The sequence below is a fragment of the Arabidopsis thaliana genome (assembly GCF_000001735.4).
Source record: "Arabidopsis thaliana chromosome 1 sequence".
NCBI classification, from domain to species: domain Eukaryota; kingdom Viridiplantae; phylum Streptophyta; class Magnoliopsida; order Brassicales; family Brassicaceae; genus Arabidopsis; species Arabidopsis thaliana.
In genome coordinates, this window is record NC_003070.9 from 20,534,419 (window position 1) to 20,559,689 (window position 25,271).

Here is a 25,271-nt window from a genome sequence, read left to right on the forward strand (position 1 = left end):
GATAATTTGTTACTCGATCAATCCACACAGACACACGCAACAACGCAATGGGTTGTGTATATATAGATGATGCAGAGAAGAAAAAGGAAACCCTACAAAGAAAATATGACTAATTAAAAAATAGAATTAAGGAAATAAATTGTTTTTTTCTAATTAAATTTCTCTTATAATTAAATTACAAGACAAATTACCAATTTTTATTATTATGAAAAATGTAATTTATTATATTAAAAATTTGTTAAACAAAAACTAAAAGTATGCTTACTAATTACTATAATTTATTTCAACCCTCTGCTTTGCTAACCTGTATAAACCAAAATACAAAAATCGATCCAAACCGTGTTCAATGTCTTAACCGAACCAAAACCGAACATAACCGAATATAAACCGAAATTGGTCTCTGCCACATCGAGTGTTACTGGGTTTAACAAGCGAAATGACATAAACCCTTTCATGGCTGCTTCTGCAACCTAAAAATGGCTGCTTCAATCTCTCTTCTTCTCATCAAACGCATCTCTCACTTGCACATAAACCCTAAAAGCCACCGACTTTTTCAACCATTTCTCACTAAATCACTCTCTACTTCTCCACAAAGCAACACTGAATCAACCCATGAACCTAATCACAAACCCTCTTCTCTATCTTCTCGTCTTAGCTTCGTTTTCGATCAAATCGATGCTATTGAGAAACGTCACTCTGAGAAAGACGAAACCCTTGAGCGTATTCGTGCTTGGCGTCAATCTAAACAGACGCATCAGTTAAAAACTCCTCCTTCTGCTCCACAACAAGATCCGGATCTTAGAGAAGTCGAATCCGTTGTGTCTAATGATAAATTGGATTCTTGTGTTGTGCTTGAGCCGATTCAGATTGATTCTGGTGAGTTGAGTAAGGAGAAAGGTGTTATTGAGTTGGTCCATCCATGGCCGGAGTGGATGGAGTTGATGGAGAGATTGGTGAAGCAGAATTACTTTGATCATAGGAGAGAAAGAGATGATGATGATATGGTGAATAGTTTGGGGATTGATGTGTCTAGTGTTGGATTAGGTGAAGATGAGAATGTTGGAGTTGCTTTGTTTCAGGATTTTAGAGCTGTTCAAAATGCTTGTAGCAATTTTGGTAAAGACCGTTTCGATATTCTAAGGTTTGTTTCAGCTTCTGAAATCCAACAATTTAGAATCTTTGTTGCTCCTATATGATTTGTATAATTCATATGTAAGCTTGATCAAAGCTACAATAGAATGTGATTATGTTTAGCTTTCATTACTGTGTCTATTGGTTTAAGTCGTTTGCATTTGTTTCTCTTGACATTTGAACATTATATGAATATTTTTCCTCAGGTCATTGTCGAGAAATGACATTCAAATCCTAGTCGGTCATGGATGTCCAGCGACTGATAGAAAAGTGGTTTTCTCAGGAAAACTACTGAGGAAGCGTGTTCATCTTGATGAAGGAGATGTAAGCGTTATTTAAATAAGTTATGCATACGAGAAGACTTTCGTATGAACTTGTGTGGTTCAGTAATTCTAAAATTGATTACTTTCACCTATTTGATCATTCATCTTTATGCCTAGCTATCAATGTCATTGCCATATCTCTAGTTTTTGGTTTGCTATGGATCTCTTAAAACTGTGATTTCGATAGGCAGTAGATTGTGAGATGTTTGACACATATGAGTGAAAAATAATGGATAGTACAAATAGGTGGAAGGAAGGACAGATTAGTAGTCTTTAGGTCATTGGTTGTGTGGGAGCTTAGGGCTTTGAAATTCGTTGGTTCTTTCTTAGGGTCTGATTCTTTGGTCATTGGTTCTACATTTTGATCGTTGATTCATATTGTGTGGGAGCTTAGGATTTTGAAATTTCGTTGGTTCTTTCTCAGGGTTTGATTCTTTGGTCATTGGTTCTACATTTTAATCGTTGATTCATATATAGAAGATGATTTCATTACTGTTTTATGTTTTATGAAGTCTTCTTTGTTAAGCTTACTGTTTACTCCCTCTTGAGAATCCTGGTTAATTTCCTAATTGTTTTACTATCAATAGGTTCTTCAGATGATAATATTCATTCATATATCAGGTCTGCAGTTCCTGCAGCTTGAGGAACTCATGCGAAAAGGCATTTTTGTTGACAAACAAAGAGGATGAGGCTCGAACCATTGACCTTATGCGCATTTTGTTCACCTATGGTTTTGACCCATTGAATGGAACAGTGGCCAACAAAAGTCTCCTGAAGAAAAAGTCTGTTAAGTCTGTGGTGCGTAAACTGCTGCATGAGATTGTCAAGTTAAGCGCTGTACCAATAGATCCTAATCTCACTCCACCAGTTATCAAAAGAGCGCCCCCTAAAGTCAAGCAGCCACCGCCAACTCCTAAACGACGTGTTGGCCGTGATGATGTTGAGATGAAGAAAGGAGATTGGCTATGCCCAAAGTAAGTCACACCTTTGCTCATCTGATGACCTCATGGTTTTCTTTATAAGCCTATATCACAGTCTTAGCTTAACCAACTGTAAAATTAGATGCATAGCCTTAGCTTTGAATAGAGGCTTAGAATTACAAAGTCATAAATTTGTCCCTGTTCTGCTTGTAATACTAAGAAAGAGTCTTCCGAGTCCAAGGCGTCGATCATAGAATATATCATGGTTTCCACGTGACAATGCATATTAGTTATTGATGAAGTTAGGTGAGACATAACTCTTCTTCTACATTTGATCCTTAAGCCATCCAGACCGATTAGTTATTAGCTGTAGATGTGGTCTAATAAATTTCACATAGAGCATCAGTTTTGGTTGAAGATAAATCCTATAAGCGTTCTCCAGTTAGATTATCAAATTTTGGACTTTGAGGCCTAACAAATCATAAATCTTGCAAAGAACATTAATTTCAGCAGAAGCTAGGCACATCTTTTGTCTTATATTCTAAGTTTGGCATTTTTCCTGAGATGTTAATACCACTTCATTGTTGTTCTTAGGTGCGATTTCATGAACTTTGCAAAGAACACGATTTGCTTACAGTGTGATGCAAAGAGGCCAAAGAGACAGCTCCTTCCAGGAGAATGGGAATGCCCTGAGTAAGTTGCTACACTTTTGAGGAAATGTCGAATCTGAGAATAAGGATACTGATTGAAATTTTATGTCATGGAACTGATCATGTTGCATGTTTTTATGACAGATGCAACTTCTTAAACTATAGAAGAAACATGGCATGTTTTCATTGTGATTGCAAGCGTCCAGCTGATGCTATCCTAGAGAACAAACCACAAGAAACTTATCGCTTCACTGAAGCACAAACAGACAGGGTTGTGAAACGGGATGATGTTTCCAATGCATGGAACTTTGATTTTGATGACGATGAATCAGACGGAGCAGAAGTTGCTGCTTTTGAATATGCGGATTCCAGTAAAAAGAATGAAAACCTTCTCCGGGAGGGTTTGAGAGATCCTGAAGAAGAATTTGGTAATCTTCCTCCAGGAGCCCGAGAAAGTTCTGAGTTTGGCAGAAGCAGAAGACCTGGAGTTGGGTTTGATGATTTTGACGATGAAGATGACATTGATAGCTATGAAATAGACGAATCTAAAGAGAGAGATGTCCCAGTGGAAGGAGCTCGATCTTCTTTTGCTTCTGACGAGTTCTCAGAGGATGAAAAGTTTCCAGAATCAAAGTCTGGTTTTAATGCACACAGAGGAGGAAGTTCAAACTTTCACAACAGTGGAAAGAAGCATGGAAACAGTAAGGGAGGTTTCTCTAGGGATGATGAGCTCGGTTTTAGTTCAGATGATGAGGTTTCCGCCAATCCCAGGTGGAAGTCAAGCCATGTGGCTTCGACCCAGAGAGGTCCACCTTCGAGAAAACTTACTTTTGGGTCAGACGAAGAATTTGGGCTCGATTCTGATATGGAGGATGATAGTCCCAGGTCCGGTTTGAGGCGTGGACAAAGAAACAACGGTGCGAGAGGAGGGTTCAAGGGAAAACGAAGCTCCTATTCAGCTTCAGAATCTGATGATGACATGGATGATCAAGAGTACAGAGGGTCAAGTTTCTCTGGTAATAGATCGAGAGGAAGTAGAGGAAGAATGAGAGGTGGAGGACGAGGTGGTTTCAATGATAATTTTGCCTCTGATAGCTACAGGGGATCAAATGGCTCCTCGGCTAATAGATCAAGAGGGAGAGGAGGAAGAATAGGAAGCAGAAGGAGTAGTTTTGATAGTGACGATGAAGATTACAGAGGGTCAAGTTCCTCAGCTAGTAGATCAAGAGGTAACAGAGAAGATAGTGGCGGGGTTGGGGGAAGAATGGGAAGCAGAAGAGGCGGTTTTGATGATGAGTTTGATAGAAAGAGTAGCCGAGGACGCGGTTCAGGTAGTTTCAGGGGATCTAACAGAGGAGGAAGAGGAGGAGGAGGAGGAGGAAACCGGCATGGGCATAGTGATGGTAAAGACACAGACGTTGGTGATTTCAGAAACAGTCGAAGAGTTATCGAGAGATAGAGATGTAAACTGGTCTCATCAGATATTTACTTTATACTTTTATCCAGTATCCAATTGGCTATAGTGCATTAGTTCAGTCATAATATCAATTTCTGTTATTTTACTGTCTCGTGCCTAGACTCATGAGAGTTTTGGAGGTGTAAAACAAATTTATGGATTCGTGAGCTCATATGCCTCGACCAAGCTATCTACTATCTAGGGACCGTTTAATCACGTTCGTTTCAAGAACGATTAAATCGATAGATAGATTGATTTAGATGGTCGATAAAGAACTGAATCAAGAGAAATTAGTACTATCCGAGAAACCAACTTCGCGGTTTGAACTAGTACGTTAATTTTTTCAATTCAAAATTAATTGTTTTCTAATTTACTAAAAATCGTTTTTTTAGTAATACAATTTCATCAAAATTAATCTAATTGTAAAAGACAAAATTTAAACAATATCTAAAATTTAATCAAAAGATTGAAGTTTGACATTTTGGGAGTAATTATAAAAATATTTTGTTTCTTTTTAATCATTTTTTATTGGTTAACTAAAATCATTTTAAATTGGTTAATTAAGATCAGTTTAATTTGGTTAGTTAAGATCATTTTTATTTTATCTTTTTGGTTAATTAAGATCATTTTAATTGACCAAGAAAACATTGGAAGGTCCAAATGAAGACATGCTTTAATCGGACGGCTATATAACGCAACGGTTCACCGGAAAAATAGAGATGGTGGAACCGGTTGGGGGTGACAAATTCTTATTAAGTGACAAATTCTTATTGGTTAGAATAAGAAGGAGTGAATCCAAGAATTGTTCCAAAAAAAATTGATGGATAGATTAATTCTAATATCAGTGGCTAAGTGATCAATTCAGTTCATACACTAATAACAAATGAAGAACTAAAATCTGTATAATTATTGAAAACCCCAATATTAACAATCCTAAGTAAATTCATGATTACCCCTTCGAATTACCTTTTAAACCAAACAAATAAATCACTCAGGCATAGCAAAACTAACTGTGAGGACATGATAAAAGAATGAATGATCGTACTTATATTAATGAGGAATAATGACAAGAATGCAATGCAAAACGTAAATATAGCTATCTTGTGCTTGAGATTAACGTTTAGAAGAAGAGAAAGAGACGCAACGTGAGGTGTGTTTTCAGCTCTTAGCATGGATAGAAAGGCTTCTACACCTCTTTTAGGTCTTCATACATGCTAACCATATATTTGATGATAGTAACCTCTTAAGTACCTTCTATAAAGAATTATACTCAAAGAAATTTAAGACTTCACCACTCTCTAATCATTAAATGATTTTGATGATTAGAGAGAAGCAATGGAAACTATCATCAAACTATAAGTACTTTGAGTATAATTCTTTATAGAAGGTACTTAAGAGGTTACTATCATCAAATATATGGTGTGAACAATCGTGTACGTAATCTTATCAAACTGATTACCAAGAGAGTGTGAAGGCCAGTTTGCTAGTCACCATATCTATCATGTAGGCTTCATCTCGAGGCCTACATCAAACATCTTAAATCGTTAGATACACATTATCATGCTAAGTGTAAACCGAGTACTTTTTTCAAGTGACCATCAAACCGACGGTAAATAAATAAGAAATCATTTATTTATATAATATTTGCTAGATGCTGAAGTGATCTTGACTTAGTAAATATATGTTCTATATATATACAACTCTTTTATATTCATTTCAAGTAATCTTTAGAAACTAGATGTTAGCAAAGGATTTGGCAATTAGTACTTTAGTAGCAGATTTCTAGCTTGTAACATGAATTTTTCTTCCGGTTTGGATGCTTACTTATGTGGGGAAGATATGTCACAGGAACAGGACCGGTCGATCCATGCTTCATCGTCAATTTCTGTAAATTTCATAAGACCGATCGGTCATGTTCCTTTGACTTCTCTTCTCCACGTCTGTAAGAACCCAAAACGATCATTGACTCCTCTTATCACTTCAAACCTCTAAACACTTGAAAATAAATTCAGTAATACGAAAACACAGAAAAACCATCTTATTTTTATTGAAAAGCCTGAAAACCGCTTTATATTACATTTGTAAACAACATTCTTCAGGTTTGAGTCCTAATTAATTTTCGGATGATAAAAAAAAAAGACTCAAGATATAAATATAAAAAAAAGTTGAAAACCGATAAAAACATGATATATCACTTGGCCCAAATTTTGTTATTTGCAAATGTGTAAATATTTAGTGTATTTTAAAATGATATGATCAAAACTATAGGTCCATAAATTATATATCTCAATTTTCCTCCTTTTTATCTTCTTACTTTGATCTCGCTTGAAGACGTGTTGATAACTTTGCATGTACTGAAGAATGAAGATGATCACAAACAAAATTTACCCAATAAGAAGTTACTCATGAACAAGATTCAAAACACAGGTGAATTAGTAGTAATGATGATCAAACCAACTACCCATGGGCATAAATGTGTCTTAAACACTTGTTGGATCAAAAAGAAAAACACTTGTTGGATCAAAGAAGAACCACCTAATTTAGATCGTCAAATCACCACCAAAAAGCGATACATCAGATCAAGAACGAGGAGTAATTATCCTATCTTTCTTACTCACAGCATAATTCTAGTTAGCTATCACTAGAATTACAAGAACTTTTTCAGCTACCATTATTAAAAAAAAATACGATAATTATTAATTATAGTTAGCTATTACGTATCTATACATAAGTTTTTCAAGACTAATAAATTTCAATCAATAATTTATAGAAAAATAAAACTTACGTATTCCTTCTTCCCCCATTATTTTTTGGCAAATGTGTAAATATTTAATATATAATGTACATCTTAAAAATGATATAGTCATTGAAAATTATAGATTTTTAATTCCTTATGATTTTTTTTCCTAAGTGATTTTCGTTTTCTCCTTTTTTGTGCTTTCTTACTTTGTTTCTCTCTCGAAAGACTTTAGTGTTGAAAGAGCGGCCAAGTGATCTCTCTCTCTTTCTCTCCACAAAGAACCGAAACTTGTTCGGTCTTTCGTTGCCTCTCCTCACTCGGAGAAATCTCACTGCCAATGCAAAGCTGAAACATCTCTTTCAGGTTTACCAAATCTCTCTCTTGCTCCTTGCTTCCTTCTCCTCTTAGTACCATTTTTGGTAATTCACGTTTCATCAAAACGTTACTGTTAGTTAATGCACAGCAGAAATCGAGTCGAAAACAATCGGAGAATAGATGCAAAAATCGTCTTTTTACATGACAGTATCAATCTTTATTTGTAGAATTTGTGTTTTCACGTTTTTGTGTCTATATATGCGTAAAGGTTTCAACTTTATACGACTCGCCTTGTTTCGTCTTTATCTCTTGACATGGGTTTATCTGTATCGTTGAGAAATTACATGTCTTTGAATCGATGCCTTTGAACAGGTCTCGTTGTTTGGGTTTGATAAGCATGTTCTTGATTTTGGGTTTTGGCTTTGAAAATTTTCGATTTTTATCACTTTGGATAACTTCTATGTGGGTTACTTTGATTTTGTGTGTCTGTGACTGATCATGTCTCGGGTCTTGTGCAATTTCTTTTTTTTGCTTTGGATCTGAAATAGTTGATCTTCAATGTATCTTTGCTTATATGTTCTTATGTGACTCTAGGCTGCGTCTTGTTAATTTGATGTTCATGCTTGACAATGAATGAAGCATGTGTTAGTTAGATCCTCTAGTTGTCTATCTTTGCTAGGTAATGTCTAGTGTTCTTATTTAGTCTCAGATGAATCTTTCTCTTGTATGGATGCATGATCTTTGTCTCTCTTAGCCTTTTGTTCTCTGCTCAGTTACTTTAGTATGTTCTTGAATCATATGGTTTTATTTGTGCAGACAGTTCTTATGATGGAAGAAGAAAACAGTTCTATGGAAGAGTCTTGTGATGAAGAATTCGTTTGTGGAGATCCAAAAGTTGATATTCGTGTTGGAGATGAGTATCAGGTTGAGATACCTCCTATGATGTCTGAATCCCAACGTGCAGAGCTTCTTTTGAATCCTCTGGAATTTGATTCCTCTTGTTCTTTTGCTGTGGGACTACCTGTTGAAGTAATGTGGATCGAGACAAAATGTAGAGATGGAGATGGACTTGGAAGTGATAACATTGACATGAACGAATCTCTCAAATCTCTTAAAAGAAAAAGAAGTCGCAGAGGTGGGAGTGACGGGAACTCGGGTTCTAAGCGACGTATGAATCTTGAAGCTGTGCCTGAGAAATCGTCCAGTTCTTGGGAAGATTTGGAAGTAGATGGGTTTGTTCTTGGACTGTATACATTTGGGAAGAACTTTGCTCAGGTGCAGAAGTTGTTAGAGAGCAAAGCAACAGGAGAGATACTTTTGTTTTACTATGGAAAGTTTTATGGTTCTGCTAAATACAAAACTTGGTCTAATTATCTTAAGAAGCGGAGTACGAGATGTATACAAGGGAAGAAGCTCTATTCAGATTGGAGGCTACAGCTGTTGTTGTCCCGTTTAATTCGCAGCATTACCGATGAATCGAAAGAACAGAAGCTAGTGGATGTGAGTCTTTCTTTTCACATTCTTACTCTGAATATCTCCAAGTGTAAAATATGCTTAAGCAGGGGTTTTGTTTTCACCATTGATAGGTCTCAAAGTCATTTGCTGAAGGGAAGAAATCTCTGGAGGAATACATCAACGCGGTTAAGAAACTAGTGGGTCTTCGGTGTCTTGTAGAGGCTGTAGCAATCGGTAAAGATAAGGAAGATCTGACAGTCCTTACAACAAAACCCGTAGATGTAGAACAATGGTTTAGAGTTTCTTCTGCGGTACCTGCTGGTTTAGGGGAATACAATTCACTCACAGTTGAAGGTATAATCGAAAAATTGTCTGGTGGTTCCCGTGTGAGCAAAGCTCGTTGCAATGATATCTTCTGGGATGCTGTATGGCCGCGTTTGCTACATAGGGGTTGGCGTTCTGAGCTGCCAAAGGACCAAGGTTACATCAAGTCTAAAGAACACATTGTCTTCCTCGTCCCTGGGGTAAAGAAGTTTTCAAGAAAGAAACTTGTGAAACGTGATCATTACTTTGATTCTATCAGTGACATTCTCAAAAAGGTTGTTTCAGAGCCTGAGCTTCTTGAGGAGACAGCAGAAGAAGAAAGAGAAGAGAACACTTACAACCAATCAAAACAGGAGAAACACTGTTACCTCAGGTCTCCAAGCTCTTCTTCTACTCATATGAAGTTCACTGTTGTGGACACTAGTCGTTTTGCTTCAAGAGGAAAGTTGTACGAATTTCGGGAGTTGAGGATTCCAAGTTTAGCTTCTCAATCAAAGGCTTGTCGAGGGGATAACAACTCTTCTGTGGAAAGATTCAAGTTTGCTGATGAACGTAAGTGTAAAAGGAAGCAAAAGATGGAAGTGGTGGATGAACCGATGACATTCTTGATTCTGGATACAAGTGTGGACAAAGGTGGGCATACATCTGGGATAAGAAGACGGAGACATTTGCCTAAAGAGGCATTTGGTGAATCATCACAGAACCAATCTGGCACTAGTAAAGATGTGAACTGCGAGTATCTTAAGGGGACTGATCCTGGTGTAGAGGAAGAGACTTTGGAGAATGTCCAACAAGGTCGGTCAAAGAAGATTAAGCAGAAGTTTGCCCTATTATCAGAATCTAATAAACGTCATTTGGTTGGTTCTCTTCCCTTGCGAAAACGTAGGCGGCTCAGTACTTGTGTAAGGAAAGATAGAAAACGTTCTGGTGAAAGTTCAGTGTTGAAGCCACCTCCATTAGACCAGATAACTAACAGCCACCCCAAGTTACATGTTGATTCTATGAACCTCAACACTAACCAGTCAGAAGAAAATGAAAATATTGAGATTCAAGAAAGGCCAGAAACTGAACCAAATGGCTTTTGTTCCATCTCGGAGACAGTTCATGAACCAAGTTCATCAGCACAACAACAAGAACCAAATGGGTTACGTTCATCAAAGGAACAAGGAGCTCTTCATGATGAACCAATTTCACTAGCACAACAACAAGAACCAAATGGGTTATATTCATCAAAAGAACAAGGAGCTTTTCATGAACACAGTTCAACAGAACAACAACAAGACGAATCAAATCGGTTGTGTTTGGACAAAATATGCTCTTCCAAGGATCTGGGAACTGCTCAAAAAGAAGAGCAACCGATTCAGTTGCCTCCTAAGTCAGCCTCAGACAAGAATTCTCCGTCCAGAGATCATGGAACTACTGAAGAACGTGCATCATTAGAACAACAAGAAGAAGAGCATAAACAACAGGCCAACACGGACATTCCAAGAAGACAAAGCACAAGAAAGCGGCCGTTGACTACTCGTGCTCTGGAAGCTCTAGAATCGGACTTTTTTACACCAAAAAGCAAGAAAACTACTACATCTAAACCGAGAAACCGCGAACGTTCTGCAAGGATCAAGCACTCAGCCAATGCGAATAACAAAACTCCAGGCGAGTCAGACAATAGTTTTCATGTAAAGGAGGCGATAACAAGTAAACCGTCAGACCAAATAAAGGATTCCGAACCGAGCTTTCTTGTGGATAAAGTAACGGTGACAAGTAGTAAGCATGTGGAACAAATAAAGGATTCGGAGAAGGTGACTACCGAGTTCCCTAAACTTCCTCCAATTGTTTTGAAACTTCCCTTTAGGCGTGGCTCAAGAAGCAATGAAGACTGAAGTCTGAATCATTTTTTGCGCGTAGTTGACTCAATGAAGAAGGGTGTACAGAAGAAGAGAGCTCTTTAGGAAGAAATTTTTTTTTGTTTGTTTCTCTGGTATTATCTGCTACATATTATATACATGGGTAATCTCTTATTCTTTTGAAACAAAATCTGCGCAATAGAACTATGAAACGAATATGATCTAAGAACTTTACGATAGAAAACATATGCATGTAGATACAATTTTTGTGGAGGTAAGGTCACAACAACGTTTGTACAAGCCGGTTCGTTTACTGTGGCCGCTTCATTGTATTGTCCAACTTCTCCTTGACTGCTTTAGTTAAGTTTAAATCCTCAAAATTTACAATCTTGTGAGCTCAAATTGTTTAACAAAATGGTTCTTAAATTTGCTTCTATACACATTGTATTATAAAGTTTTTGAGACGTATTTTGGATCCAAAACCAATTTCTTGACATCTTTGATACTTGAGCTAGCCGCTTATAGCGATAGCTTGCTAATCTGATGAGAACCCGAATTCGAAAAGATTAACAAGAAGGCATAATTATCTAAAGAGAGTCAGGAATATGTTTTGGTACCTGATGTTTTGCCTCATGGTCATTAGGTAAACGTACCTGAACTTTAAAGCTAGTCTTCCGATGCTCTTAGGGAACAAGAAGACAAAACGGTAGCTCGACTGATTACTTGTGTATACAGTACCTCATTCTTTCAACGTGGTATAGAAGAACGTTTTGCTTTACTTACCAAACTCTTCTTTTAGTTTAGTTGTTGGTCTTGTTTAGGTAATGTGCTTTATTTGAGTAAAAACATAGCTAACAAGAAACAACATATTCTATAACATGTTGGTTAATAAGATATCTAATTTTGTTAAATGATCCATCTTTTTCACTTATATATGTTGAATCAGTATAATTGTTATCATAAATGGATGTTTGAGATATTATACTATGGAGATGATCACATGGTATAATATGTTCAATGGTGAACGGTAGACGATGTATGAATAGATGTCGACAGTTAAATCAGGGTATGGAGGACAACGATGTCCAGTCACGTTGCATTGGCATACAAACGCCAATCTACATACGATGTTTTAAAATATTAGTTACTCTTTTCAATCATCTTCCATTGTTAATAATAGTAAGTGTTTTAGCTAAATATCATCATTAAATTTTTTAGGCTAATATCAATTAGTGTCATATGTAATTAGTTTAGACAATTCACTTAACATAATATTTTATTGTAGCGTCTAGTTCGTTTGAGCAGATTCAAAGTATTTGGGTGCGGTTTTACAAAACGTCTGAACATGTCTGGTTATAGGGGTGTGCAAATAGAACATTTGAATTGGGTCCAATTTAATTTTGACATCTTCTTTTCGTATTTAGGGCTCAATTTTAGAAAAACATTTCTTAGAAAAAGTCCAAATATTTTTGAAGTATATATATACATACCATTTTTTTTTTAAAACCTATTTAGTATCGGGTTCAATATTTTATTGAGTTGGGCATGCGTATAAATATACTTGATAGATTCGTTCACCACCTATTACTTGGATCTTTAACTGTAGGTAGTATGACCATGCAATGCTAGTCGGTATATGGAGTATTCGTAGATGAATTTTCAAGAAACCTAAATATATCAAATTTTGTCCCACCCAATTGATTGATTTGGTGCCTAACTAGGATCCATATAAGGTAACTCAAAAGTTTCCTTCAGAAATACGAAGATAAAGGTAGAGGACGTTTTCTTAACTGCATGTAAGTGATCTCTATTTATCAAATCTTATCAACTTCATATGTGGAAGAACAATAAAATAATTTTAACAAATAAGATTTTGAATTCAACCGCGTGTAAGGAATCTCTGTTTTATCTTATCTTATCTCATTAAAACGTCGAAGAAAATAATAAGATTATCTCGACAAAAAATAAACTGAATTTAGCCACATGTAAAAGATCTCTAATTGATAATATTTTATCACTTTTACATAAGGAAGAAAATAATAAAGTTTCATAACAAAAAGAGATATGTCTCACATCTATTTTATCTTTTTTACACTAAGAAAAATAAAATAAAAAGAACAATCTCCGAAAAATAAAAAAGACAATCTCACATCACTCCAGCAGTAGGATCAGATTGAAGTCTATTGCAAAAGGTTCGAGGAATTCATTATCTTGAGGTTGGGGGTTCGATGAATATGCAGAGTCTCCAATACCATAAGAGTACAATTAACTCCAGTATGTCGCCACATCTTACCATACGCTCTTGTGAACACTTTCCATCTTTCTCATTTTCCGGGAAACCAACAGTGTTCACATCACATGATTGACATATTACAAAGCTGGAGAACTACTAAGAAGTTCAAATTTTAGGGATTAGAAAATTGAATTAATAATTTGTGGTTTTTGATAAGCATAAAAGGACGTCGTTTTGAGTAATAACGGAATGCTTAACATGTGCTAAAGGCTCAGATCTTTTAACGACTGGTAACGTCGCGTTGTTTTTATCATGTCAACGGTTATATATGTATAAAACGGTCGATCAACGTTTTTGTCATGTTTTATTTGACTATATAAGAAATTGACGTATTAAATTACCACTTTTTAAAAGTTCGCGAATTAATTGACATTTTTTCCTTTCTTATATTATCCTAAAGAAAATCCTTATTTTATTTTATCTTAATGATTTTACACTTGAGATTAATATAATAAAAATTTCTATAACAAAATTGAAATAGATTTTTGAATTTTTTTTATCTAAGCCCTTAATTTCACCTCTCTCACTTTTATAAAAATAATCTTAGTCTATTTCACCTTTTCATTAAACTCATAAAATCAAAATTTACGACTTGAATTTATTTCTACTAACTTCTCTAATTAAAAAAAAAATATTCAAGTGATACATAATATTTATTGATTTTTAGTTTGGATTTGTAATTTTAAGATGACATCGGATTTGTGAGTTGGGTATAGTCTTAGAGCTTACAATGATAAATTTAAAGTGAAATACAACATTTTCCCGTAGCACAGATAAAGTCTGTCGCCCTTTACGTGGACTGGTTTGTCATCCATTTTTAGCTCTTTCCTTTGAAGACTTAAGAGCCTCTCTTGCAATCAGAATGTCTTAGGCACTTAATCTTCACAACTCTGTTTTACTTTTACAAATGTCTTCCCTTACCTTTGGAAAATTTAGAACTCTCTGATGAGGGAAGACATCAAAAGGTAAGTAAAGAACCATTTTTTGCAATGCTCATATTTTCAAACATGTTTTGACCATGCTCATTCTCACGAGTAGAAGTTTATATATCCATTGTGACTATTCGTTTTCACCATCCTTGTAACTCATTCAATTCTTCATCTCTCGCAAACCCTAATCTTGCTGCAAAAATTTCCTGAATTCTTCCTCTCTCAACTTTTGCGTTTGATCTTTATGTACTTACTTTTTTTCGTTTTCAAAGATGTTGATGCAAATCTACGCAAAGACTCTAACAGAATAGAGCATAACCCTTGACGTCGAAAGCTCCGACACCATCAATAATGTCAAGGCAAAGATCTAGGACATAGAAGGGATTCCTCAAGACCAGCAAAGACTCATCTTTTCCGGTAAACTGCTAGATGATGGCCCTACTTTGGCTGATTACAGTATCCAAAAAGATTCAATACTCCACTTGGCTCTCAGGTTGAGAGGTGGTATGCAGATATTCGTCAAGACCCTTACCGGTTAAACCATTACCCTAGAAGTTGAGAGTACAGACACTATTGACAATGTTAAAGCTAAGATCCAAGACAAGGAAGGAATCCCTCCGGATCAACAGAGACTAATATTCGCGGGTAAACAGCTTGAGGATGGTCGCACTCTTGCAGATTACAACATCCAAAAGGAGTCAACACTTCACCTTGTGCTGAGACTCCGTGGTGGGATGCAGATTTTTCTCAAGACTCTTACCGGAAAGACGAAAGTTTTGGAAGTTGAGAGCTCGGACACAATCGATAACGTGAAGGCCAAGATTCAAGATATAGAAGGGATCCCACCAGACCAACATAGACTTATCTTTGCAGGCAAGCAGCTCGAAGATGGTCGGACTCTTGCTGATTACAACGTCCAGGAGGATTCCACCCTTCATCTCCTTCTGAGATTCCGTGGTGGGATGCAGATTTTCGTGAAGACCCTTACCGGCAAAACCATTACCCTAGAAGTTGAGAGCTCTGATACAATCGATAACCTGAAGGCCAAGATTCAGGACAAAGAAGGGATCCCACCAGACCAACAGAGACTCATCTTTGCAGGAAAGCAGCTCGAAGATGGTCGGACTCTTGCAGATTACAACATCCAAAAGGAGTCAACACTTCACCTTGTGCTGCGTCTTCGTGGTGGGATGCAGATTTTCGTAAAGACTTTGACGGGAAAGACCATCACGCTTGAAGTGGAAAGCTCTGATACGATTGACAATGTGAAGGCAAAGATTCAGGACAAAGAAGGGATTTCACCAGACCAACAGAGACTCATCTTTGCAGGCAAGCAGCATGAAGATGGTCGCACTTTAGCGGATTACAACATCCAGAAAGAGTCAACTCTTCACCTTGTTCTCCGTCTCCGCGGTGGAAGCTTCTGAACAAGAAGTCTATGGCAGCGCTTTGGTTTTCTTTTTTTCTTGTTATGTTTTAACTTTTGATGGATTCAACTTCAGAGTCTTTTCGATAATAATTCAAAGTACTTTCTTATTTATCTGTTCTATAATCTAAATCTCAACAACAATCACAATAATTTCCGGCTCCTGAAATACTTGATAATGCACAATGCCTTAAACTTGGATGGTTAAATCCTTAAACCATTTTTTCAAATACTCTGTTTTCCTTTTACAAAGAAACTTTTGTCAATATTACTCTGTTTAGTGCTCAGTTGTGTATATTTTTCCTTATTTTTTTAGCTGTTAAGGGTTATTATTGCTTTCGATAAGCAGAGTGATCTTTTTGCACTTGCTCTCGCACATATATACAAGTGCTTCTCTTTATTTTATTTTTATCTAAAATAAGGTGTCAGGAACAAGAAACAAACCTCTTTACAAAACTGAAACATCAGAGCACTGTTTACTTTCCCTTCTACATACTAACAGGTTGTGATGCAGTTGGTTAGTCCACGGAAGACAACTTTCATGTTTGTCATATGAGATAAAACAGAGACGGGTATGTTCTTTCGAACCCCATTGTTGAGTCTAACGAGAATGGTTGATTTTTCCATGGTTACGATACTTTTTTCCGCCATCAAGCTTAATCCAAGGTTACACAACCAACAGAGTAAGCAGCAGTGTTTAACGTCTTCATCAAGCTATATCTTCAAGATAAACCGTTTCCAACAACACGAAAGATGACTAGAGAAAGCCAGCTGAGATGCGATATCAATCTTTAAATTCCATTCACCTCTCTTTTTGGTGTTGATCAGAAGGAATCAAATGTATATATTATTCATATACATATATGTATCTCGAGAACCGCTGGTTATGTTGCATGTGCCAAGAGTATAGAAAAAGTGGTCTTGTAGACAAAGATTTTGACTTTGTTTGATGCAGACAAAACATCGTGGTCTATTGTAATCTTCTTTCTAGGTGGTATAAACATGAAAAAGGACAGCTTCTGATGAGACAAGAGGAGGAAATTACGAAAGGAAGAGGTACAAAATCGATTCTCTTAAATTCCAGCGGACAAAACACAAAGCCTTAAAAGTATCTAGTGGACCTTAGTAAAAGCCCAAATGATGGAGCGTGCTTGATTGAGGCATAGTACATATGTCATCATAAGATGAAGATTTTGAAATCACCAAGCAGAGTCAAAATCTAGGGCAATGACAAAACGTAAGCAGCAGGATACAAAAGAAAACCTAACCCTAACCGTATTTGAATCCAATAAACGATGTTCAAACTCTGGAGGAGAATACTTTGATCGAATCCCTGCAGATTTGGTCATCAAAATCTTATCGAAATTGTCTGCAAAGTCTATGGCCAAGTGTCGTTGTGTATGTAAGCTCTTGTCGTCGATAATTCGACAACCAAATTATAACCAGTTGTTCCCGATCAAGTATCCCGATCCACCGAGGTTCATCTTCACCTTCTTAGGTGGAGGAATGTTATTTTCCTACACTTCAACACAGCCTGAAAATCCAGATGAGAATTCATCTCTTGTAGCCACTGCTCATCATCATACGGATATCCCTAGAGATTTCTCTCAAATCCTTAGCTCTGTCCACGGACTGGTCTGTTATCACCGTAAGATAAAAAATGACACAGTTTTTGTGATTTATAATCCCATCACAGGGCAGTACGTAACCTTACCCATATTGGAAGCACATGCGACAATAAACTATTTCGCCATCGGGTATGATCCAATCAACAAACGGTTCAAGGTATTGTGTGTAACCTCGGTGCATCATGGAACAGGGGAGGAGTTTGATAGTCAGCATCAAGTTCTCACATTCGAGACTGGAAGGAGAAATCTATTTTGGAGGAAGATCCAATGTCGCAGACATTATTATACCCACCGTTATCATAAGGGGATATGCATCAAAGGTGTTTTGTATTATGCAGCAACCTCTATGAAACCTATGTTGGGACCTATGATCGTTTGCTTTGACGTTAGGTCTGAGAAATTTGGTTTTATTACTTGGAAACCTCCCTCTCTGATAAACTACAAGGGTAAATTAGGTTCAATAAATAGTAATGATAACGATTTGGTGTTGTGGGTTTTAGAGCATGGCCAGGAACGTAAATGGTCAAAGCATATCTACGTAAAGCCCCTTCAATGGCCGGAGTTCAATGGAATTGATGTAAACTTTTTAGTTACTAGTAAAGGTGAAGCTGTATTCTGCCCAAATCACTATGATCCACAAGTTCCTTTTTACCTTTATTACTACAATCTCGAGGAGAACATTGTGGTAAGAGTAAGAGTTGAAGTTCCAGAATCTCAAGGTTCTAAACGGGTTTTGTTTCATGCTGTTCCAAACTATCTAGAGAATATGAAGCTTACGTGAGTGTTTTATTGGGTTTTTTTTTTACCTGTTTAAGACTATTATCATGATTTCAAAATAGTGAGTAGGGATAGATTAGAAGTCGGTGTTTTTATTTCTTTTTAAAAGACTAATAGATGTGGCTTCAATGGTGTTTTGTTTTATATTTGGAGGATCATTGTGGAATAATGGTTGAATTTTCCATGGTCGCTACAATGCTTTTTCTACTCTGTTCTGAATCTAAATCACAAAACCACTCACTATGTTCAACAACTACCTGGGCTTATATCGTTTTTGGGTTGAGCTTTCTGTTGCATGTCCCACATACAAAGATTTTGGTTTGGTTTGATGCAGACAAAACACATTATGCATTGTGATCTATTTGTAATCCGAAGAATGAATTTTCTTGAAGAAAACCACATTCTCTTTATTATGTGAATCAAGATTGGTTTATTGATAACAATTATTGGTCTTAAGTAGCTAAACAGTTGCTGAATCAAAATATGAGAAACTAATGCTCCATTGTCACAATCTCTTCAATAGATTTCCTATACTCCACAATCAAATCCCTGACCAGAAGACATTTAACAACAAAAGAGTAAGAGCACGATCACAATCTGATCAGATAAAACATGATACTAACAATCTAGCTAACCTTCTCTGTTGAAGCAATTGCTCACTTTCTTCAACATTTCTCTTTTGGCCATCAACAGTCTATAAAACACAGAGAGAGAGAGAGATCCATAAGAAACAAAAGATTAAACAGAACCAATACAGAGATCCAAAATGTTACCATAGTTTTAGATCCTAGTGATCCTGAAATCGAATTCAGCAACTGTTGACACTTGTCGAAATGGCTATTCAATTCATTCACCTGCAAATCCCACAATTTCAACATCATCCAATAAGAAACCCTAGAAATCTCAAAACCACTTTAAAAGACTTGATTTTTAACAAACCAGGGCGTCAGAATTCTGATCTCGTGTTCCATTTTCGATCACATCAGCTAATTTCTCCACCATCTGCGTCATTAACACGAAATTAGAACCCCCAACGATTCCAATTTCATCAATTTTCTTTGTTTCTCTTACCGGATAGAGATGGAAATGAGAAGCTAAAGACTGATGCTGTTGAGGAGTCTGCACCGGAGTTTGAACCAACTGTTGTTGTTGCTGCGGTGTATGCATCATAGATTGAGGCGTGTGAACCATCGTCTGTTGCGGCGGAGGTGATTGTAACGACTGTGGCTGAAGAGGAGGAGATTGTAACAACCGTTGTTGTTGTTGGAATTGCTGTTGTTGGATGAAGTGTTGCTGTTGTTGGAATTGCTGATATTGTTGCATCTCTTGTTGTTGTTGTGGCTGGAATTGTTGTTGTTGCTGCTGCGTCTGTTGTTGTTGTTGAAGATGAAACTGTTGTTGTTGTTGTTGTTGTTGTTGTTGTTGTAATTGTTGTTGCTGGAGGAATAGTTGCTGGTCATGATTCGTCGGTGTACCGAAGTTACCTTGCGCCTGCACGTTTGGGATCATCGACCAATTACCTCCTCCTCCTGAGAATTGATCCATTTTTTCTCCTTCCGATCTCGCTAATTCTCCTTCTCGTCGCCGTCGTCGTCTATTAAAACTTAAAAGAACGAAGAAGAGACAAAAGTGGGAACTTAAACGATGTCGTGTTTTGACCAAAAAAAAAAAAAAATGATGTCGTGTCATGATAAAACGAAGTTGTTCTCAGTTAAGGTTTTGTTTGTAATTTACAATCGTAAAACGCCGTCGTTTCAGTATCAATCTCTTCTTCTTCTTCTTCCTCTCAAACCGAATGTTCTTCTTGGTCGGTCACAATCTGTTCTGCACGAGCACTGCACAATCACTTGGAGTCTGTGAATTTCACATCTGAAAGAAATACAAACTCCCATAGTTTTCAATTTTCACGATCTCCGAATTTCACGACTTTGATACTTGGTTTCTTTGCACATTCACGTAAGCTCCAATTCTTCCTTCTCTTCTTTTGGCAATTGATTCACATCGAATAGTGTTGCGTTGACGAGTTCTTCGTTACAGATATTGTGTATTATGGCTGTTAAAATTGAATTTGAATTGTTAGTATTAGCAAAGTAATACAAAGTTTGTTCCTTTAACTAATTTAACCAGCTTCTGTTCTCATGAACAAGTTTGTGCCTTAGATAAGTCAGATTTTTTACACTACTTGATGTACAGTAAATTTACTTGTCTTTCTCTTTAGGCGACGAAGATGAGGCTGTTGAAGGTTGCTACGTGTAACTTGAACCAATGGGCCATGGATTTCGAGAGCAACATGAAGAACATCAAGGCTTCGATCGCTGAGGCAAAGGCTGCTGGTGCTGTTATCAGGCTTGGACCCGAGCTCGAGGTCACTGGCTATGGTTGCGAGGATCACTTCTTGGAACTCGACACTGTCACTCATGCGTAAGCTTCTATTTTTAGTTTTCTATTTCGATGATGAATGGCATGAATGACTTGGTACTATCACTTTAGATGATGGAATTAATTTCTTTTTCTTCTGAATTTAGTTATCGGAATCATGTTTAACCGTTTCTTCTTATGTTCATGTGAATATCTTCTTTCAGGTGGGAGTGTTTGAAGGAATTGCTGCTTGGTGATTGGACGGATGATATTTTGTGCAGCATAGGAATGCCTGTGATTAAAGGAGCAGAGCGTTATAACTGCCAGGTTCTCTGTATGAACAGAAGAATCATCATGATTCGACCGAAAATGTGGCTCGCAAACGATGGAAACTATAGGGAGCTACGGTGGTTCACAGCTTGGAAGCAGAGAGAAGAGCTAGAGGAATTTCAGCTCCCCATTGAAATTTCAGAGGCTTTGGAGCAGAAATCAGTCCCTTTTGGTTATGGTTACATCCAGTTTATCGACACGTGAGTTTGGATAAATGCTTCCATTTCAACACTGTCAATGATTTTGTCTGCTTAACTGTATCAGTTATATTTCCTTATCAGGGCTGTTGCAGCTGAAGTCTGTGAGGAACTGTTTAGTCCACTTCCTCCTCATGCCGAGCTCGCATTGAATGGTGTTGAAGTATTTATGAATGCAAGTGGGAGTCATCACCAACTTAGGAAACTAGATATTCGTCTGAATGCTTTTATGGGGGCTACTCATGCTCGTGGTGGGGTGTATATGTACAGTAATCAACAAGGATGCGATGGTAGCCGCTTATACTACGGTATGTTTGACAACCCTTAAAATTATTGAAAGTATCATTTTTGAGTAAATCATATCTACTTTTTTGAGTGAGATTTGTTCATTTGTAACCAAGTGCAGATGGATGTGCATGTATTGTTGTAAACGGGAATGTTGTTGCTCAAGGCTCACAATTCTCGTTGAGAGACGTTGAGGTCATCATTTCACAAGTGGATCTTGATGCGGTATCCCACAGTTACCCTTTGGCTTTACTTTCTTCTGTTTTGTGATATATAAATGAAAAGTTCTTAGGATCATCTTGCTTATTTGTCTTGAGAAAGGTTGCTAGCCTTCGTGGATCTATAAGTAGCTTTCAGGAACAAGCAAGCTGCAAGGTTAAAGTATCTTCAGTAGCTGTGCCCTGTAGACTTACACAGTCCTTCAACCTGAAAATGACACTAAGCAGTCCGAAGAAGGTTCTCCATCCTTGAGTATTTGATGTTAAGTTAACATCTAAAATTTTCCACTCTAATATACATTAGTAATGTAGATCATTTACCACTCTCCACAAGAAGAAATAGCCTTTGGTCCCGCTTGCTGGATGTGGGACTATTTGAGAAGAAGTGGCGCTTCAGGATTTTTGCTTCCTCTTTCTGGCGGAGCAGACAGCTCCTCCGTGGCAGCTATTGTTGGCTGCATGTGCCAACTTGTTGTTAAAGGTACACTGGCGCTTTTTTCTATGTATGTTGAACTGTGTTTTGTCTTGTTGAAATTTCATGATATTGAGTTCTCTCAGAGTATATTTTCTTTCTTGTTTAGAGATTGCAAAGGGAGATGAGCAAGTAAAAGCTGATGCGAACCGAATTGGGAATTATGCTAATGGGCAGTTTCCTACTGATAGCAAAGAGTTTGCCAAACGAATATTTTACACTGTCTTTATGGGTTCTGAAAACAGGTGAATTAGTTAATAAGAGCAAAGAGAATATGATTTTTCGTCACTGTGTGGATTTACAGCAGAGATGAAACTTTTTTCCCCATATTGAAATCTTAAATTTGCAGTTCTGAGGAGACAAAAAGGCGTTCAAAGCAGCTGGCAGACGAGATTGGTGCTTGGCATCTTGATGTTTGCATAGATGGTGTTGTCTCTGCAGTTTTATCATTATTTCAAACAGTTACAGGCAAGCGACCAAGGTATAAGGTAAAGTCTGAATATACATTACCTAGGCAAACTGTTAGAAAAAATGAAATATGATCATCTGGAGAAGAGAAGAAGAACTAAAATTGTGAAAATGGTTGTTGGTTTTGTTTATTAGGTTGATGGAGGATCAAATGCTGAGAACCTTGGGTTGCAGAACATTCAAGCCCGGATGAGAATGGTGTTAGCATTTATGTTAGCGTCTCTCTTGCCTTGGGTTCATAGCAAACCAGGCTTTTACCTTGTTCTAGGCAGCTCCAACGTTGATGAAGGACTTCGTGGTTACCTGACAAAGGTAATGGAGTAATCACTTTTTGGCTGCTACATCTCAAATTTCATAGATGGTTAAAAAATATTGTTCATTCTCTTGGTTGAAACAGTATGATTGCAGCTCAGCAGACATAAATCCTATAGGAAGTATCAGTAAAATGGATTTGAGGTTGTTCTTAAAATGGGCTGCAACGAATCTCGGATATCCATCCTTGGCAGAGATAGAAGCTGCTCCACCAACAGCTGAGCTTGAGCCCATTCGTTCTGACTATTCTCAGGTAATAACAAAAATATTTGAGACTCTATATAGTTATAAAGTCAACGAAGATGTCAGTTCAGATATCTTGAGTTTTGAAACAGCTCGATGAAGTCGACATGGGAATGACATATGAAGAGCTTTCAGTCTATGGAAGGATGAGGAAGATATTCCGTTGTGGACCAGTATCTATGTTCAAGGTTTGATTTTCTGAAAACTAGCCACAAATGTTACTAAATCATATGATGCAGTGAAACTGAAGCTGGTCTGTGATTCTGCAGAATCTATGTTACAAGTGGGGAACAAAGCTAAGCCCAGCAGAAGTAGCTGAGAAAGTGAAGTATTTCTTCAAATATTATTCGATCAATCGACACAAAATGACTGTCCTCACACCGTCTTATCACGCTGAGGTACTTGCTTATTTGAAACATGTTTGAATCTGTCTTGAGAGAGAGAACAAAAAAACTCATTTGTCTTTTTGTTGCAGAGTTACTCCCCAGAGGACAACAGATTCGATCTGAGGCAGTTTCTGTACAACAGCAAGTGGCCATACCAGTTTAAGAAGATTGACGAGATTGTTGACAGCTTAAATGGTGACTCAGTTGCTTTCCCGGAAGAAGAAGCAAACTCCAACAAAGAAATTGGAGTTGTAGCAGCAAACTCCGGAGACCCAAGTGCGGGTCTCTGATGAACATCATCCCTAAACCCTCTCTGTTTCAACCCAAATTGGAAGTTAGTACCCATTTCTGTACTAAGGGTGGGTTGATAACCCACATCACAAGGCATTCCACCCAATAATCGGATCCTGCTTGTACGAAACGGAAGATATTGTCTATGACTGTAGAAGTACGTCTTAGACTGATATTGCACTTTAAATAGACATTCATTATCATGTTATATGTAGCAAAATAATTCAAGAGTTATGAGCATTGTTAAAGCATTGCTATGTATATGAACCAAAGATTTGTTTTTGGTTGTTGTGTTAAAGTGAACCAAAGATTTGTGGTATAATAATTTTAACACCGGAGACCATTGACTTCTGCCAAGCTAGTCTTAGAGGTCATGGCAATATCTGTTGTTGTGCAAAAGATTAATTTTTCAATAAAGTAAAGACAAAATGTAACTTTATCTACTTCAAAATAACTATATTAATAATTGTATTAAAAATATTAAAGAAAATTATTTTTTTGTTGGATGACTATTTTATTATATATGAACTTAAATTACAATTTGATTAATACATATGGTTTTTCAACTAACTAAACCTAAAAGTAATGGTTTTCCATGACTCAGTTAATACAATTTTAATTTGGATGTTTGCTGTACTTCACTACTTTACAAAAATATTTGTTAAAATTCTGAAATTCACATATCTGAGATGGATATTAGTATATATAAAAAAACATGTTAACTTAAAAAGATGGTACATTTTGCCCCAAACAAAAAGACTGTAAATTTTACAAAAATGCTAGTACATATAATTTAAGACATTCTTATTGTTTTCATTTCTTCTGTATTCTTTCTTACCACCTCTCAACATTTTACTGAACCACTTTTTCTTATTTGGTTGGCAGTATACAGTAAAAAATATAATATGTAACCAATCAATTAAAATGCAACGACAACACACAAAAACAATGATACAAAAATATTGGTATTAATAAAAACGAGACACTAAAACTTAAATCGTCATATAAAAATAAAAATGGTACACATCGTTTTTCTTTTTGGCCGCATTCTTTCTTACCAGATCTTCCAACATTTTACTGTACCACTATTTATCTATCTGACTAAGGTAAATTTTATGTTTATGTGGTTATCAATCAATATGATTGACTAATTATTTATCCAGTAGACAAAAAAAAAATATTAATTTTTCCACACGTCTCTTTAATTGCACGTGTGGAGGAGCGAGAGACATGACGAAGTTGAGCTTCTAACACATGTATGTTGATCACTTGATCTTTACTTGTTGACCATTTCATTTTCATTAATCATAAATACGTAAAAGAGTTCTCCTGTATATGTTTTGCATGCGTGTAGCAAAATTGAAAAAATCATAAACACAATTACGAATCGTACTACAAAATTATAAATTAACTAGATTTTAATCCGCGATATACCGCGAGAACAATTTATCTTTTTAAAGTTAGTATAATTTTTTTTTTGTAAATTGTATCTATCTATAA

The 25,271-nt window shown here is 36.7% G+C and overlaps 6 protein-coding genes and 1 pseudogene across 9 annotated transcripts; 5 read left to right on the forward strand and 2 right to left on the reverse strand.

Annotated features, from left to right (window-relative positions):
* The first annotated feature begins 455 nt into the window (after positions 1-455).
* Positions 456-4,771, forward strand: AT1G55040 (zinc finger (Ran-binding) family protein). Its single transcript, NM_104378.2, has 5 exons — positions 456-1,141; positions 1,338-1,455; positions 2,076-2,428; positions 2,969-3,067; positions 3,169-4,771. Exons 1-5 carry the CDS (start codon positions 477-479, stop codon positions 4,481-4,483), a joined length of 2,550 nt encoding a protein of 849 aa, NP_564674.1. The 5' UTR covers positions 456-476; the 3' UTR covers positions 4,484-4,771.
* A 2,647-nt stretch (positions 4,772-7,418) lies between these two features.
* AT1G55050 (uncharacterized protein) lies at positions 7,419-11,443 on the forward strand. 2 transcript variants are annotated; one of them, NM_104379.3, is made up of 3 exons: positions 7,419-7,583; positions 8,352-9,035; positions 9,122-11,403. In NM_104379.3, the coding sequence occupies exons 2-3, from the start codon at positions 8,361-8,363 to the stop codon at positions 11,192-11,194; spliced, it is 2,748 nt and encodes a 915-aa protein (NP_175903.2). In that variant the 5' UTR covers positions 7,419-7,583; positions 8,352-8,360; the 3' UTR covers positions 11,195-11,403. The 2 variants fall into 2 exon arrangements, with proteins under 2 accessions (NP_175903.2, NP_001117493.1); NM_001124021.2 differs by having other exon boundaries at positions 7,422-7,583; positions 8,356-9,035; positions 9,122-11,443.
* Positions 11,444-15,114: 3,671 nt separating this feature from the next.
* UBQ12 (ubiquitin 12) lies at positions 15,115-15,807 on the forward strand (the record flags this gene model as incomplete). Its single annotated transcript, NM_104380.1, has 1 exon — positions 15,115-15,807. The coding sequence occupies one exon, from the start codon at positions 15,115-15,117 to the stop codon at positions 15,805-15,807; it is 693 nt and encodes a 230-aa protein (NP_564675.1).
* Positions 15,808-17,033: 1,226 nt separating this feature from the next.
* On the forward strand, positions 17,034-18,215 carry AT1G55070 (F-box and associated interaction domains-containing protein; the record flags this gene model as incomplete). The annotated part of the gene is made up of 1 exon (NM_104381.1): positions 17,034-18,215. The coding sequence occupies one exon, from the start codon at positions 17,034-17,036 to the stop codon at positions 18,213-18,215; it is 1,182 nt and encodes a 393-aa protein (NP_175904.1).
* Positions 18,216-18,486: 271 nt separating this feature from the next.
* On the reverse strand, positions 18,487-19,854 carry MED9 (mediator of RNA polymerase II transcription subunit-like protein). 2 transcript variants are annotated; one of them, NM_104382.5, is made up of 5 exons: positions 19,283-19,836; positions 19,151-19,213; positions 18,985-19,065; positions 18,847-18,905; positions 18,487-18,760 (listed from the first exon to the last, which is right to left on the reverse strand). In NM_104382.5, exons 1-5 carry the CDS (start codon positions 19,754-19,756, stop codon positions 18,703-18,705), a joined length of 735 nt encoding a protein of 244 aa, NP_175905.2. In that variant the 5' UTR covers positions 19,757-19,836; the 3' UTR covers positions 18,487-18,702. The 2 variants fall into 2 exon arrangements, with proteins under 2 accessions (NP_175905.2, NP_001320298.1); NM_001333687.1 differs by having other exon boundaries at positions 18,593-18,760; positions 18,847-19,065; positions 19,283-19,854.
* A 79-nt stretch (positions 19,855-19,933) lies between these two features.
* AT1G55090 (carbon-nitrogen hydrolase family protein) lies at positions 19,934-24,111 on the forward strand. Its single transcript, NM_104383.4, has 14 exons — positions 19,934-20,167; positions 20,430-20,632; positions 20,794-21,099; positions 21,181-21,404; positions 21,503-21,606; positions 21,703-21,837; positions 21,912-22,080; positions 22,181-22,316; positions 22,421-22,559; positions 22,675-22,851; positions 22,937-23,104; positions 23,187-23,282; positions 23,364-23,492; positions 23,570-24,111. Exons 2-14 carry the CDS (start codon positions 20,439-20,441, stop codon positions 23,768-23,770), a joined length of 2,178 nt encoding a protein of 725 aa, NP_175906.1. The 5' UTR covers positions 19,934-20,167; positions 20,430-20,438; the 3' UTR covers positions 23,771-24,111.
* AT1G55100 lies at positions 23,817-24,685 on the reverse strand (annotated as a pseudogene; the record flags this gene model as incomplete). Its single annotated transcript has 1 exon — positions 23,817-24,685.
* Positions 24,686-25,271: the final 586 nt, after the last annotated feature.

Excerpts from the sequence above, each read along its gene's own strand:
- AT1G55040 (NM_104378.2), top strand. The coding sequence starts at position 477 with ATGGCTGCTTCAATCTCTCTTCTTCTCATCAAACGCATCTCTCACTTG. Across the intron at positions 1,456-2,075 it reads TTCATCTTGATGAAGGAGAT|GTCTGCAGTTCCTGCAGCTT; the intron begins GTAAGCGTTATT and ends TTCATATATCAG. Across the intron at positions 2,429-2,968 it reads GGAGATTGGCTATGCCCAAA|GTGCGATTTCATGAACTTTG; the intron begins GTAAGTCACACC and ends TGTTGTTCTTAG.
- AT1G55050 (NM_104379.3), top strand. The coding sequence starts at position 8,361 with ATGATGGAAGAAGAAAACAGTTCTATGGAAGAGTCTTGTGATGAAGAA. Across the intron at positions 9,036-9,121 it reads AAGAACAGAAGCTAGTGGAT|GTCTCAAAGTCATTTGCTGA; the intron begins GTGAGTCTTTCT and ends CACCATTGATAG.
- MED9 (NM_104382.5), bottom strand. The coding sequence starts at position 19,756 with ATGGATCAATTCTCAGGAGGAGGAGGTAATTGGTCGATGATCCCAAAC. Across the intron at positions 19,214-19,282 it reads CTCATTTCCATCTCTATCCG|ATGGTGGAGAAATTAGCTGA; the intron begins GTAAGAGAAACA and ends TTAATGACGCAG. Across the intron at positions 18,761-18,846 it reads CAATTGCTTCAACAGAGAAG|GGATTTGATTGTGGAGTATA; the intron begins GTTAGCTAGATT and ends TCTTCTGGTCAG.
- AT1G55090 (NM_104383.4), top strand. The coding sequence starts at position 20,439 with ATGAGGCTGTTGAAGGTTGCTACGTGTAACTTGAACCAATGGGCCATG. Across the intron at positions 23,105-23,186 it reads TTCGTTCTGACTATTCTCAG|CTCGATGAAGTCGACATGGG; the intron begins GTAATAACAAAA and ends GTTTTGAAACAG. Across the intron at positions 23,283-23,363 it reads GACCAGTATCTATGTTCAAG|AATCTATGTTACAAGTGGGG; the intron begins GTTTGATTTTCT and ends GTGATTCTGCAG.